Consider the following 16,285-nt stretch of genomic DNA (forward strand, 5'->3'; position numbering starts at 1 on the left):
CCTGGCGTGCTGTGATTCATGGGGTCGCGGAGAGTCGGACACGACTGAGCGACTGAACTGAACTGAACTGAACTGAAGACTTTTCCAACAAACTGCAATATTCATGAACCAAAATTCCACACTCATTTCAGCTAGTGTAAAAGGGTCACAAGTAGACTAAAGAGGTGGAAATCTCAACTCACAGGGTCACTACTGTACAAGGGGTCACAGCACTTCTCAAGTGTATACAGATACTTGACATTATCCTTCGCTTCATTAGCCGCATCAGTGATTTGAATATCTGTCTCCCGCCACGTCTAGGCAAAATACAGAAAGAAAATTTTAATGCAATTATTAATAGAGAAAATTCCAACTAACAGCTACATAAAAGTCATCACAAGTCCCAGGGGTCCAACTTTCAGTCTGTCCTGTGTCTCGTAGGTAGAACTCAATCCAGAGGGGTGAGGGGCACTGCCACGCTGGAGAGCAATTAAAATTTTTTGACTAAATGTTTAAAGGTATCTCTTCCAAGCCTTCTCTCAAGAAATCTATTCAATAACTAGGACAGAGCATCGGGCGGGAGGAGGGTAGCACTTTCATTTACACCTACGCGTCTTCTCCCCCACAGCCTGCTGAATCCATTTTGCATCTCGCTCTGACATTCTCTATGACCAAGAACTGAAGGAAGCCTCCAGCCAACAGACAGCAAGGAACTGAATCCCACATGGGCAACCTGGAGGAAGATCCTCCCTCAGTCAAGCCTTCAGATGAGCCAACATCCTGACAATAAGAGATCTCCAGTCAGATGATCCTAGCTAAGCTACACCGAGGGCTTCCCAGGTGGCTCAGCAGTAAAGACCCCGCTTGCCAATGAAGGAGATGCTGGTTCAACCCCTGGGTCAGGAAGACTCCCCAGAGAATGAAATGGCAATTTGCTGCAGTATTCTTGCCTGGGAAATCCCATGGACAGAGGAGCCTGGTGGGCAAGAGTCCATGGAGTCACACACGAGTCGGACACAATTCAGTGACTACATAACAACAAACTGCACCCAAACCCTGACCCACAGACTATGTGGTAATATTTATTGTTTCAGGTGGTGACGTTTTGGGGTAATTTGTTACCTGGGGATATAAAACAAATACACCAGTTCTAAAAACAATTAGAAAATTTTAAGCCTTTGTTATCACTACTTGTCTGAATTCATAATATATAATCATGTTATTATGTCACAAATTAATGACTTGTATTGCCCTCTAGTAATACAGATACATACGTGTGTGTGCGTATGTGTTAGTCACTAAGCTGTGTCCAACTCTTTGCGACCCCCATGGACTATAGACCACCAGGCTCCTCTGTCCATGGGATTCTTCAGGCAAGAATACTGGAGTGGGTAGCCATTCCCTTCTCCAGGCGGATCTTCCCCCACCCAGAGATCAAACTCAGGTCTTTTGCATTGCGGATGGAATCTTTACCATCTGAGCCACCAGGGAAGCCCATACATACATGGATACCAGCCAATAAATACCTTTCATTCAAAGGCTATTTCTACAGTTTATAAAATTACGAAAGGGCAATATCATTTAATCTTAAAGTTACTTTTTCATTAAGGTAGAATAACATTTTTCTGCTCCTAATTACTCTATGACATATGCATAAAGAACTTTCATCCCCACTTCATAAAGCAAAAAGCAACCTTCAGAAGTTTCGACTTGGCAGCAGCAAGCACTGCCAATACAGCCTTCACATCTGGGCTCTTCAGTTGATCCAAAAGGTAGTTAAATTTAGACAGTCTTTTTTTCCAGTACTCCAACTCTGCTCGAGGCCCAAGGCTATCCGCCTCCTTCCGCAGCTGGCTGTTTTCAGCGAGGACCTGTAAATGCACAGGAGAACCACGAGCCAAAGAGTCAGCTGGAGATTTAAGCTACACATAAGCAAAATATAAGGAAAGAAGTAAATTCTGCTGAGTCATGATATATATTTTTATTCATTTGCATGCTGTAAATGACAGACTTTTACTAACCTGAGATGTATTCATTTTTTTAAATTTCAACAAAAATTTAGTTGACTCATTCAAACTGAAAACTACTTGTTTAAGGAGCTTTCATGAACTTTTGGAGGACCTGATCTCAAAAATTTTCTTTGGCTTATTCACTTAGAACCTCGGAGAAATACAACCTTGCAAACTCCTCATGCCTTCAGTTAGTTAACTTCCATTATGCTTCCTTATTGATATAACACCCAGCTTTCACTTTTTTGAAAATATTTGTTTAACAATTAAGTCTCAAGCTTTGTTTTGGAAGACACATTGAATTAGAAAACTCCAGTATTCCTATAGGCATTCTCTCCAAAGTAACTACATCTTGAGGGAAAACCTGGCCAACTGCAGTCTTTTAGGTAGACTAGTATAGAAAGTCACTGACTGTCATCTTCTAGAATTCTTACTATCTCTTCTTAACTAATGATGATAAATTAACATTGCAATGAACCTTTCATCTTTTTTAGGGACTTGTGGTAAATACTTAGGCAGATGGGATATGATATAACCTTCTTCCACTGGCTGGTTCAGTCACATGGCATGTGAACTAGTCAAGGTTCAGAGAGCTAGTTTCTGATGTTTGGTTTCTGAAAATTACCTGTTCTGTTTGTTTGATCCATACTTTCATACAGCCTTCTATTTTTTCCATAGTCTCAGGGTTATTAGCTAGAGTCAAGAAGTCTATGGGTTCCTTCAAGGTTTTCAGTTCAAATATGTCACACTTTTGAAGGTTCACCTAATTACAATGAAAGGTAAAGAATAAGATGATGTTACTTTAGACACACACACACCTCCCCCCCACACTTCTGGTTGATCCAGAAGGATCTTAGGGAGATTCTCTCTGACTACCCTGATCCCTGGGAAACACTCATGAAATCAGTGTAGGAATCCTCTTTAGGCATTGAGCACACCAGTAAAACTGACTGGTCTGAATTAAAATTTGGGGTAAAAAAAAAAGAGTGAACTACAGACAGACAGACAGACAATATCACAAAACCTGGGAACTGACAGGGAACTTGGAAATTAAAGAGTCAACCCATGAAACCAAAGAAAATGGGGACCTTCAAAAAATGACTGAGGGGAGGGTAATCTCTAATCTATCACATTCTTTTTTGAAACTAACCAGAGGGAAAGATTTTCATGTCCCTGTCCAAAAAAAAAGAAAAAACCTTATAGTTACTAAGTTCAGTGGCAAATACACAGATTCATTTGGGGAGGGAGGGGTAGAGAGGAGTAGGAAAGAAGGTGTGTTGGATTTTAACTTGACAGAGAAACCAAAGGGGTCTTCCCTGGTGGTCCAGTGGTTAAGAATCCATGCTTCCACTACAGGGAACCTGGTCTCAGCCCCTGGTCAGTGACCTACCACAGGCAGGGTACAGCCAAAAAAAGAAAAACAAACCCAGGAATTTTTACTTCCCTCATAGAAAGAATCCACCTACAATGCAGGAGATCCCGGTTGGATTTCTAGGTTGGAAAGATCCACTAGAGAAGGGATAGGCTACCCACTCCAGCGTTCTTGGGCTTCCCTGGTGGCTCAGCTGGTAAAGAATCCATCTGCAATGCGGGAGACCTGGGTTCAATCCCTGGGTTGGGAACATCCCCTGGAGAAGGGAAAAGCTACCCACTCTAGTATTCTGGATTGGAGAATGCCGTGGACGGTATAGTCCATGGGGTCACAAAGAGCTGGACACAACTGAGCAACTTTCACTTTCATTTTCAACCCAAAAGCCTGGAGAAGGCAAAGGCAACCCATTCCAATACTCTTCCCTGGAGAATCCCAAGGACAGAGGAACCTGGTGGGCTACAGTCCAGAGGGTCACAGAGAGTCGGACATGACTGAAGCAACTTAGCATGCACACACGCGATCCAGAAGTACCTCAGCTTTTAATAAGGACATTTTCCTCCTGGAAAAGGTGCAGCTAGCCCTGTGAGCCTCTAAATTCAGATTTCAGCACCACCACCCCCTCAACACTGCACCTTCCACCTGCCTCCTAGACCTGGCCTTGGTTTTATGGGGGAGGCTTCTGCATTTCATGAAGTGGCACCGCCTCCCTCCTGTGTGAGATCCAGCCACATTTTTTAATACCTCTACCACAATATGAAGTGGAACCCTGTGAAAGCAGGACTCTTTTCAGGAGAATAACTATTTAATTTGGTTCAACTTGCATTTAGGTAGCCTGCATCATAGTCAACTACGAATATAACTCAAATGTTTGCTGGAACCATCTCCCCCTGTGTGGCTATCATTTACTCAACTCTCCCATCCCACGTCATTTAGAAAGCCTACTGTCTGCCTCCCTGCCAACATCCCAATAGTTCCCAAAGAGTCTCAGTTTTCCCTGGAGAGCAGTGAGCATTATCTTGTCATTGGTCTCACAGGATCCATTTGTGCATCTCCCCTCATGCCCGATCTGGGCTGTCATCTGTCATGGTTTTGCATTCACCATGCAAAAGCACCTACCCCACCTTCTACCCCAAGGTAGCACTAACTAACACAGGCTCACTGTAGGTGGCACAAATTTTATCGACGCCGAATCCCACAAATGTCAAACTTATTCTTTGTGTGTGTGTGTGTGTGGTTGCTGGGTCTTCGTTGTGACATGCAGGCTTCTGTAGCTGCAGCACACAGGCTGAGTTGTAGTATATGGGATCTCAGTCCCCTGACAGCGGGGCTTCGGTGATGCCACAGACGTCAAAGGATCTGCCTACAATGAAGGAGACCTGGGTTCAATATCTGGGTCAGGAAGATCCTCTGGAGAAAGAAATGGCTACCCACTCCAATATTCTTCCTCCTTATCATGTCTTTAAAAATCGAGTAGTCTCTGCTTCCCTGATGGCTCAGACAGTAAAGAATCCATCTGCCAACACAGGAGACCCAGGTTCTATCCCTAGGTCTGGGAAGATCCCCAGAGAAGGAAATGACAACCCACTCCAGTATTCTTGCCTGGAGAATTCCATGGACAGAGGAGCCTGGTGGGCTACAGTCCATGGGGTTGCAAAGAGTCAGACACGACTGAGCGACTAACACTTGCACTTTCAGTTCTCTGACAAGGGATTGAACCTGGACCCCCTGCATTTGGTACATGGAGTCTTATCCACTGGACCACCAGGAAAGTCCCTGCCAAACTTATTCTTAATGGCCCTTTAGATCACTGGCTGGACCACAGGACCCAACCCACTGTCTTCAGATATATCCATTCTCTCCTCCTGCCTCTTCAAAATTTCCTCCCATCCCTACCATCATCACCCCCCAACCTCCCCCACTAGCACGACCCCCCGAAACACACACCACACTCTGGCTCCAAATTTCTCCAAGTTGCAGAGCAATACCAGAAGCACTTCATATTCTTCTTGCAGTCCAACATCTGACATGACAGAGTAAAACTCTCCACCATGGCCAGTATTTCTAAGGAACCCACAAAGTACTCATTGCTCCAAATGACAGGAATTTAAATCTAGTCACCACCACATCTTCAGGGGTCAATAAAGCACGCACAATATATTTTCAAGATTTGCAAAGTAGCGGAATTAAGACCCTCTAGGAGAAGTATTACACACCTAGGTGTTGATTTGTTCACCATCAGATACTTTTTGAAGGAATAACATAGTTGTTCTTACCTTCTCCTTCAAACTCTCCTGTGCGCTGGCCAGGATGCTCACGAAGCCTTCCAGGGAGCCCAGGAACTCCTGCCGAAGGCTGGAGGCTTCCGGAAGGCCCTGGAGCTCACTCCAGCCATGGCTCGTGGCTCTGAGAGCAGGAATGAAGACGTCAGACAGCAAACGTCTCATGCTGTTGAGCAGACCCCCATCTGCGGTGTCAAGCATGTTGAAGCTCACCTCCTGCAAAACAATGGGGAAAAAGCTTTATCGTAAAAAGTATCTTCAACTGCAACCTAGCTACTGTCATTTGTAAATGAAGACCTGCCAGAGGAGTAAAGCAGGGACTTCCCTGGTGGTCCAGTGGCTAAGACTCCACGCTCCCAACACAGGGGGCCCAGGTTTGATCCCTGCTCAGGGAACTAGATCCCACATGCCACAACTAACACTCAGTGCAGCCAGATAAATAAATGTGCTTTGCCGCGCTTAGTCGCTCAGTCGTGTCCAACTCTGAGACCCCATGGACTGTAGCCCACCAGGCTCCTCCGTCCATGGGATTTCCCAGGCAAGAATACTGGAGTGGGTTGCCATTTCCTCCCCCAAGGGATCTTCCTGACCCAGGGATCGAACCTGGGTCTCCTGTCAATTCAACCAATTATTATTCTGACCCCTAGTTAAGACTAAGCTTTATACTAAATTGCAATCATTGAAATAAAAGCATGAAATAAATAGAACACCAGATGTTTACCAGTTAATTTGCTGTAAGCAGACAAGGCGCCCGTTGAGGACAGAGGAGACCTGTACAGATGCTCTTTACTCCACACAGAAAATAAAGTTACACGGTTGACCCTTGAGCAGTCCCACCCTCCACGCAGTCAGAAAATCCAAGTATAACATATACTCGGCCCTCCATATCTGAACTTCCTTATGCCTGGTTCCGTATCCTCAGATTCAGCCAGGGACCATATAATACTGTAGAATTTCTACCGAAAAACCATCCATGTGTAAACCAACCTGGGCAGCTCAAACTTGTGCTATTCAAGGGTATAGCTGCTTTAATAAATCCTAATTTAAATGTATGAAATTTGCCATTAAGTAAATGATGTATAGGAAATTCTTTTTTAATATTCATTTATTTATTTGGCTACACTAGGTCTTAGCTGTGGTACTGGGGATTTTCAGTTGCGGCTTGCAAATTCTTAGCTGTGGCATACAGGCTCTAGTTCCCTAACCAGGGATTGAACCTGGGCCCCCTGCACTGGGAGTATGGTGTTTACGCCACTGGACCATCAAGGAAGTCCCAGGAAATTCTTTTTGAAAGAAAAAAAATCTCACTGTTTTACATGCACACAGATACATACAATGTTATATCGATTTTCACTAATAAATTGAATATTAATTCTTCTTATTCAACAGATTTAAAGGAACCGTCCTCTTAACTGCTTGCTTTCAGTTCAGTTCAGTTCAGTCGCTGAGTCGTGTCCGACTCTTTGCAACCCCATGAATCACAGCACGCCAGGCCTCCCTGTCCATCACCAACTCCCAGAGTTCACTCAAACTCATGTCCATCGAGTCGGTGATGCCATCCAGCCATCTCATTCTCTGTCGTCCCCGTCTCCTCCCACCCCCAATCCCTCCCAGCATCAGAGTCTTTTCCAGTGAGTCAACTCGTCACATGAGGTGGCCAAAGTATTGGAGTCTCAGCTTTAGCATCAGTCCTTCCAGTGAACACCCAGGATTGATCTCCTTTAGAATGGACTGGTTGGATCTCCTTGCAGTCCAAAGGACTCTCATTTAAAACCAACCAATATAATATTGTAAAATTTTAAAAAAAAAGAAAAAAATAAATAAAGTTAAAGTCTAAAAAAAATAAAATATTTCTGTGAAACCTGTTTTAAATATTTAATGAATACAGTGGTAGTCTCCATGGGAAGGTATCTTGGGGGTAGAATTTGTGTGATCTTTGGTAATTCAGGAACTGTTGCGTCTTACCCGATGGATGTTCTCAGTGGTGATAGCTCTGGCAGGGTTGGTCCTGATGAAGAACACACACATCCCAGTAAGGGCAACATCTTTTCCCTCAGTCACAAACACCTTGGGTTTTTTCATGTTTCCAGAAACAGAATTTGCTCCTCCTGGAGAGCCAAGTCGCCCTACAAACGCAAAGGATTTTAGTCCCACAAATGCTATACTATGTCCACATGGTCACCTCTTAGAATGAGACTTCCTTGTTAAATTATTGTTATGTTGACTCATCCTGGTGCCCTGCAAGCTCCACCCCTTGGATCACTTCTAGCCTGAACCCTAAAAGAATTTCAAAGGATCTGCTTTATATAGTGATCATTTTGTGACAGACAAAAATACCGAATCTCCGCTGTACACCTGAAACGAATCTAATATTGTAAATCAATTACACTTCAATTAAAACTAAAGAATAAAAAGTAAATAAAAGGATCTGCTTCATTCCAGACCACAAGTTCACTTCAAAATTGTTGCTCCAGGGAAAAACAGAAATGGAAGAAATAGGAATAGGAGAGTTCAGTCCAGAGCAGATTCTTGCAGGAGCTGCAAGTCATCCTTCGTGGGGCCGGTGAGAAAGCGTGAGGGAGGAGACAGCATCTACTGGTAAATGCTGTGTGTCAGGGCCTCTGCTCAGTACCAGGCGTGTGTGGTAAGTCTTCAGTCATGTCTGACTCTGCAACCCTCTGAACTGTAGCCCTCCAGGCTCCCCTGTCTATGGAATTTTCCAGGCAAGAATACTGAAGTGGGTTGCCATGCCATGATCTTCCTGAGCCAGGGATCGAACCCATGGCTCTTATGTCTCCTGCACTGGCAAGCGGGTTCTTTACCACTAGCATCACCTGGGAAGCCCCGACTGGTACCATGTCTACATTTTTAAAACTGCTTGCAACCCTGAGGACAGCTGTGACCCGCCTCAAGTCAGACACCAAGAGAGCCAAGATCCAAATCCAGTTATGAGTACAGAATCTCTATGTCCTGTTGTTCTGATCCAGCTGGCCCTTCAGATCACGGGAGTCAGAAAGGTGCAGGGGAGGCAGGACAGCAAAGAGATGGCTGATGTGGGCTCCACAGTCAGTCTCCCAGGGTTTCCACCTCCGGCTGCACATCCTAGCCATTTACCTGGAGCAAGTTAACTTCTCCTTTTGTTCCTCTGACTTCTCATCTGAGCAAGGTCCAGAGAATTCCAGGTCAGCTAGCTCACGACAGCTGCCAGCCAAGTACAAACTTCGCTGCTCCCTCTTCCCTCTTATCTCTGCCCGGACACACTCAGAAACTGAGGTTAACAGGATTTGGGTAGAGGGTGGGAGGGTGAGTGAAGGAGCAAAGGAGACCACCTGCTCCTCTCCCTCTGCAGATCCTGACCCTCAGAGGCCTCTGCTGCAAGGGTGGGTGGGATGAAAGGAAAGGGGCAGGGCCAAGAGTGGGAGAGATTTAACTTTAGATCAACTCGTTTTGATCAACTGGATATTTTTACTTTCTGAACGGAGGCTGTGTTTGTAATTGGACGCAACCATGGGAACTTTTATTCTTTTTTTCTTAATTGGGTTGTAGTTGCTTTACAATGATGGGTTGGTTTTTGTTGTACAATGAAGTGAGTCAGTTATATGCATACATATGCCCCCTCCCTCCTGAGCCTCCCTGCCACCCACCCACCCCCATCCCACCGCCCTAAGTCATCAGAGACCACCTCGCTGAGCTCCCTGTGCTATACGGCAGGTTCCTACTAGCTATCTATTTGACACATGGCAGTGCCTATAGGTCACTCCCAATCTCCCAATTCACCCTTCCCTTCCCCATGTCCATAGGTCCATTCTTACATCTGAGTCTCTATTCCTGCCCTGAAAATAGGTTAATCTGCACCATTTTTCCAGATTCCACATATATGCGTTAATGTGTATTTGTCTTTCTCTTTCTGGCTTCCTTCACTGTGTATTTTTATCTAAAAATATCCAGCAAAGTTCACGGGGTTGTCGGAACTGCAGTGTAAGTTCAGAAGGAAAGCTGCTCCTACCGAAAAGGTTTCAAGGGAGAGTGGGAAATAAAAACAAGCTTGCACTTATGTTTACATCCCCTGAACCTTCTGTGGTCGATGTAAGATTGACAAAGGCCAGCTTCACCCTGTGCATAGTTCATGGGTGAACTTAACAGTCACTCAGTTAATTTAACTGAGCTTATGCTTTGCAATCTAGAACAGGACTCAAAATTTCTGTCTTGTTTTGATCTCTTTACTCAAAATACAATGCCCTTTCTGACCACAAAATATAAAACAGATAATCTGGGGAAAATGCCAGTCACCTATGCATGCATGATTTCCGCAGTTTTTAAACAAAAAAGCATGGTTATATCCTATGCCAAGAGCAACAACTATCTTCTCTTTCATCAAAAAGATCACAAAGGGATTGCATATGATATTTTAATATAATCGTAATATATTTATGTCCCTATTTCGGTTTTAAAATTATATTAATTCATATAAAAGTAGAAGGGGATATATCAATAGAATCCACATAGAGATTTGCAAGTTTATCCTTAGTGAAAATGACTAAACTTGTTATTCAATATTATTCATTTGAGTCACAGTCAGTAGAAAATAAACATGATGTGATATTTAACTAAAAAAAAAAAAAAAAAAAGTCCTGTTATGCATCTTGGCAATAATTCCTATGCTCAAAAGAAACAGATGCCCAGTGGAAGTTCTGGAACATAATGGCACAGATGAACTGACATGTAAGGAAAGGAAATCTCAAAATATAAATTATTTTATCATTCTCCGGCTACCAGCACAGCCTGAAAAGGAAAACAAAATATCCCAACTGAAGTTAGAACCACCAGGCTACAGAGCCACCATTATCTGTCCTTTGATTGAGGTAAAAACAGAACCTGTTTCCCTGGGCCTCACCCCCGACTCCCCACCCGTCCCGTGCCCCAAGATAAAAGCGCTCACAGTGGCCTCTGCTGCATGCCGTCCTTGGGTAAATCTAACAACACATTTCTGGGTTATGTGACATCAACTTTAAATACCTGTTTCCACTACCTCCTCATCCTGATAGTAAAACATGAGGTGACAAAGGCCTCCAGCAGCAAAAAGCTGATCGATTCTTTCAATCTGGGAAAAAGGAAAGGCAAGGTCATGACTTTGTTCTGAATCAGAAACCAGGTTTAAATTAGCATTTACTATCACCTTTCTTATTTGGATAAGACTTCAGTTTACCCCAACCATGTAGAGCACGTTTCTAATAACATAAAAAACACAAAAGAATAAACATCTTACCACAGCAAAGGCTAAATTCAAAGAAGCGATCTGATGAATCGTAAAAGTATTTACTACATCCACATATCTGAAAAGAGGTTGTCCCTTAATATTGGCTAATTTCTTAAAGTGCTGAGCTGTTAAAGGCAGATATAAATATATTTAAATTTTCACCCAATTACAGATCAGAAAGAGAGACCACACCTTTCAAAACCTAATCTAACACACTATAGAAAAATAATGTTAAATTCCAATAACCTTGGAAAACCACCATGATGAGAATACATGTGACTACGGAATGCTCCACCATCTAGCAACTTAGTCCCATCCATGAGGTTCTGTGTTCATCTAGAGGTCTGCCAACTGGCCTGGTACATGGCAGAATATCGAAGTCAAGGTCAGGAACAAAAGAAACCAGATTCAGCTGCCAAACCAAAGTCAAAGCCAGGGAACTATGGCACGATTCAATCTCCCAGGATAGAACAGGATAAATACAAAAAAAAAAAAAGATAAATTGGCAGCTGAGAGGAGATTCTGTTCTCTAACCTCAGATTCCAAAATGGCGCCCAAGCCCAGCTTCACTGGATGTAGAGAGACGCAGACATGTCTGTCAGGATCATGGGACTCAAATGATGATTTTAACATGGAGAGCTGGAGAGCCCCAGGCTCATTCTGGCATCACCTGTACCGAGTCAGAATGGGGTCCTCTCCATGTTGAAACAGACACCCTTCCCTAAGGCCCAGCACAAACCCTGCCATGGGACAACATGAACTGTGCCCTCCATAATCAAGTCAGTGAGAACGCAAATGCATCGCACCTGATTCCCCTCAAGAAGGGCATCCTCCACTTCAGTTTTGTTTAGGTCCACACAGGAAGCTACAATCCCAAATAAGTAGTCATGTCTCCCATCCAGACGAGCCCGCTTGGCTTCCTTCTCTTCCTTCAGTCTTTGCTACAAAAAGAGAAGAAAAATGTTATGTGACAACTACTATTCTCAAATGGATTCACTCTAATTCATTTCGTAATTTCATACTACCATTGCTTTTTCAAGTCTTAGGTATTCCGATAACATACAGCTCAATGGTGCCACTTTTTATGTACTACCTTCTATTTTTAGAAATAATGTTATTTCTACTATGGAAATAAGATGTGCTCATTGTTTTGAAATTATGTAACACAGATAAGCCAAAAGAAGAAGCAAAAGTCACCTGCCAACCAGATATTACTGCTAACATTCTGTTCTGGCCCCGGCAGCGCCGATGCGGGAGACGCCCGGCCCCAGCGGCGCCGACGCGGGAGACGCCCGGCCCCGGCGCAACCGACCAAGTGCAGAATCGTGGCCAAGAGGAGCTACCCCACGACCAAGGTTAGGGCGGTGGCCGAGAGGTGCAGTCCCACGTCCAAGAGGCGGTGGCTGCATGGGCACAGGAGGGCCGAGAGGAGCTGCTCCACATTCAAGGTCAGGAGGTGCGGCCTTGAGGAGATACCCCTCGTCCAAGGTAAGGTACAGCAGCTGCACTTTGCTGGAGCAGCTGTGAAGAGGCACTCCACGTCCAAGGTAAGTGAAACCCAAATAAGAGGGTAGGTATTGGGAGGGGGCATTAGAGGGCAGACACATTGAAATCATAATCACAAAAAGCTAGTTGATCTGATCATATGGACCACAGTCCTGTCTAACTCAGTGAAGCTAAGCCATGCCGTGTGGGGCCACCCAAGATGGACAGGTCATGGTGGAGAGGTCTGACAGAATGTGGTCCACTGGAGAAGGGAATGGCAAACCACTTCAGTATACTTGCCTTGAGAACCCCATGAACAGTATCAAAAGGCAAAATGATAGGATAGTGAATGAGGAATTCTCTAGGTCGGTGGCTGCCCAGTATGGTACTGGAGATCAGTGGAGAAATAACTCCAGAAAGAATGAAGGGATGGAGCCAAAGCAAAACAAATACCCAGTTGTGGATGTGACTGATGCTAGAAGCTAGGTCCGATGCTGTAAACAGCAATATTGCATAGGAACCTGGAATGTTAGGTCCATGAATCAAGGCAAATTGGAAGTGGTCAAACAGGAGATGGCAAGAGTGAACATAGACATTCTAGGAGTCAGTGAACTAAAATGGACTGGAATGGGTGAATTTAACTCAGATGACCATTATATCTACTACTGTGGTCAGGAACCCCTTAGAAGAAATGGAGTAGCCATCATGGTCAACAAAAGAGTACGAAATGCAGTACTTGGATGCAATCTTAAAAACGACAGAATGATTTCTGTTCGTTTCCAAGGCAAACCATTCAATATTACAGTAATCCAAGTCTGTGCCCCAACCAGTAACACTGAAGAAGCCGAAGTTGAACAGTTCTATGAAGACCTACAAGACCTTTTAGAACTAACACCCAAAAAAGATGTCCTTTTCATTATAGGGGACTGGAATGCAAAAGTAGGAAGTCAAGAAACACCAGGAGTAACAGGCAAATTTGGCCTTGGAGCACGGAATGAAGCAGGGCAAAGGCTAATAGAGTTTTGCCAAGAGAATGCACTGGTCATAGCAAACACCCTCTTCCAACAACACAAGAGAAGACTCTACACATGGACATCACCAGATGGTCAACACCGAAATCAGATTGATTATATTCTTTGCAACCAAAGATGGAGAAGCTGTATACAGTTAGCAAAAACAAGACCAGGAGCTGACTGAGGCTCAGATCATGAACTCCTTATTGCCAAATTCAGACTTAAATTGAAGAAAGTAGGGAAAACCACTAGACCATTCAGATATGACCTAAATCAAATCCCTTATGATTACACAGTGGAAGTAAGAAATAGATTTAAGGGTCTAGATCTGATAGATAGAGTGCCTGATGAACTCTGGATGGAGGTTCGTGACATTGTACACGAGACAGGGACCAAGACCATCCCCATGGAAAAGAAATGCAAAAAAGCGAAATGGCTGTCTGAAGAGGCCTTACAAATAGCTGTGAAAAGAAGAGAAGCGAAAAGCAAAGGAGAAAAGGAAAGATATAAGCATCTGAATGCAGAGTTCCAAAGAATAGCAAGGAGAGATAAGAAAGCCTTCCTCAGTGATCAATGCAAAGAAATAGAGGAAAACAACAGAATAGGAAAAACAAGAGATCTTTTCAAGAAAATTAGAGATATCAAGGGAACATTTTATGCAAAGATGGGCTCAATAAAGGACAGAAATGGTATGGACCTAACAGAAGCAGAAGATATTAAGAAGAGGTGGCAAGAATACACAGAAGAACTGTACAAAAAAGATCTTCATGATGAAGATAATCACGATGGCGTGATCACTCACCTGGAACCAGACATCTTGGAATGTGAAGTCAAGTGGGCCTTAGAGAGCATCACGATGAACAAAGCTAGTGGAAGTGATGGAATTCGAATTGAGCTCTTTCAAATCCTGAAAGATGATGCTGTGAAAGTGCTGCACTCATATGCCAGCAAATTTGGAAAACTCAGCAGTGGCCACAGGACTGGAAGAGGTCAGTCTTCATTCCAATCCCAAAGAAAGGCAATGCCAAAGAATGCTCAAACTACCGCACAATTGTACTCATTTCACACGCTAGTAAATTCATGCTCAAAATTCTCCAAGCTAGGCTTCAGCAATATGTGAATTGTGAACTTCCAGATGTTCAAGCAGGTTTTAGAAAAGGCAGAGGCACCAGAGATCAAATTGCCAACATCCGCTGGATCATGGAGAAAGCAAGAGAGTTCCAGAAAAACATCTATTTCTGCTTCATTGACTATGCCAAGGCCTTTGACTGTGTGGATCACAATAAACTGTGGAACATTCTGAAAGAGATGGGAATCCCAGACCACCTGACCTGCCTCTTGAGAAACCTGTATGCAGGTCAGGAAGCAACAGTTAGAACTGGACATGGAACAACAGACTGGTTCCAAATAGGAAAGGGAGTACGTCAAGGTTGTATATTGTCACCCTGCTTATTTAATTTATATGCAGAGTACATCATGAGGAACGCTGGGCTGGAAGAAGCACAAGCTGGAATCAAGATTGCCGGGAGAAATATCAATAACCTCAGATATGCAGATGACACCACCCTTATGGCAGAAAGTGAAGAGGAACTCAAAGGCCTCTTGATGAAAGTGAAAGAGGAGAGTGAAAAGGTTGGCTTGAAGCTCAATATTCAGAAAACGAAGATCAGGGCATCTGGTCCCATCACTTCTTGGGAAATAGATGGGGAAACAGTGGAAACAGTGTCAGACTTTATTTTTTTGGGCTCCAAAATCACTGCGGATGCTGATTGCAGCCATGAAATTAAAAGACGCTTGCTCCTTGGAAGGAAAGTTATGACCAGCCTAGATAGCATATTAAAGAGCAAGGACATTACCTTGCCAACCAAGGTCCGTCTAGTCAAGGCTATGGTTTTTCCCGTGGTCATGTATGGATGTGAGAGTTGGACTGTGAGGAAGGCTGATCACCGAAGAATTGATGCTTTTGAAATGTGGTGCTGGAGAAGACTCTTGAGAGTCCCTTGGACTGCAAGGAGATCCAACCAGTCCATTCTAGAGGAGATCAATCCTGGGTGTTCATTGGAAAGACTTATGCTAAAGCTGAAGCTCCAATACTTTGGCCACCTCATGGGACGAGTTGACTCACTGGAAAAGACTCTGATGCTGGGAGCGATTGGGGGCAGGAGGAGACGGGGAAGACAGAGAATGAGATGGCTATATGGCATCACCGACTCAATGGACATGAGTTTGAGTGAACTCTGGGAGTTGTAGATGGACAGGGAGGCCTGGCGTGCTGTGGTTCATGGGGTCACTAAGAGTCGGACACGACTGAGCGACTGAACTGAACTGAACATTCTGTTCTAAAACTTTACAGACTTAATTTCATACATATACAAGCATTCAAAAGACCTTATATATAAGACACACAGCAAAATTTTTTTAAAAAACTATTTTTTAAACATTCCCTAGACCACTAAAGTAATACATATTCTTCTACACTATTCCCTATGTTTCTTGCTTGTCTAAAGTTCATATCTGGTCTTGAAATTAATTTCTGAATAGCATTGCTTACTTTTTACCTGTTGATGGTTAATTACAATAATAAACAAGTTCACTGTCACCAATGTTGCAGTTTGAAGCATACCTTTCCATGTGTGCTCTGTTCGTACACACATATACAAATGTATATACAGATTTCTGTTTATATTATACTACAAATGTTTTTCATGCACTTTTCCCTTAATAATACATCATAGACTTCTTTTTAGTTTAATACAGATTATTCTAACTTGCTTAATAGCTACAAAATATTTAATAATATGTATAATTATTCAACTATTTCACCATCAATAAATATTCAACTTCCAATTAATCTTCAGTCGGTTCAGTCCAGTTCAGTCGCTCAGTCATGT

At 43.5% G+C, this 16,285-nt stretch overlaps 1 protein-coding gene across 1 annotated transcript in view; it reads right to left on the reverse strand.

The window, feature by feature from the left end:
* DNAH5 (dynein axonemal heavy chain 5) overlaps positions 1 to 16,285 on the reverse strand; it is a 265,941-nt gene that overhangs the window by 238,577 nt on the left and 11,079 nt on the right. Inside the window, exons 2-8 of the mRNA XM_055422257.2 lie at positions 11,703 to 11,837; positions 10,656 to 10,740; positions 7,605 to 7,765; positions 5,634 to 5,855; positions 2,614 to 2,751; positions 1,674 to 1,850; positions 183 to 296 (exon numbers count right to left, since the gene is read on the reverse strand). Coding sequence (XP_055278232.2) covers positions 183 to 296; positions 1,674 to 1,850; positions 2,614 to 2,751; positions 5,634 to 5,855; positions 7,605 to 7,765; positions 10,656 to 10,740; positions 11,703 to 11,837 — 1,032 coding nt within the window. The remainder of the gene's footprint in view (positions 1 to 182; positions 297 to 1,673; positions 1,851 to 2,613; positions 2,752 to 5,633; positions 5,856 to 7,604; positions 7,766 to 10,655; positions 10,741 to 11,702; positions 11,838 to 16,285) is intronic.

The sequence above is a fragment of the Moschus berezovskii genome, chromosome 18 (genome assembly GCF_049115385.1).
Source record: "Moschus berezovskii isolate FMDL1 chromosome 18, NW_MosBer_1.0, whole genome shotgun sequence".
Lineage (NCBI taxonomy): Eukaryota > Metazoa > Chordata > Mammalia > Artiodactyla > Moschidae > Moschus > Moschus berezovskii.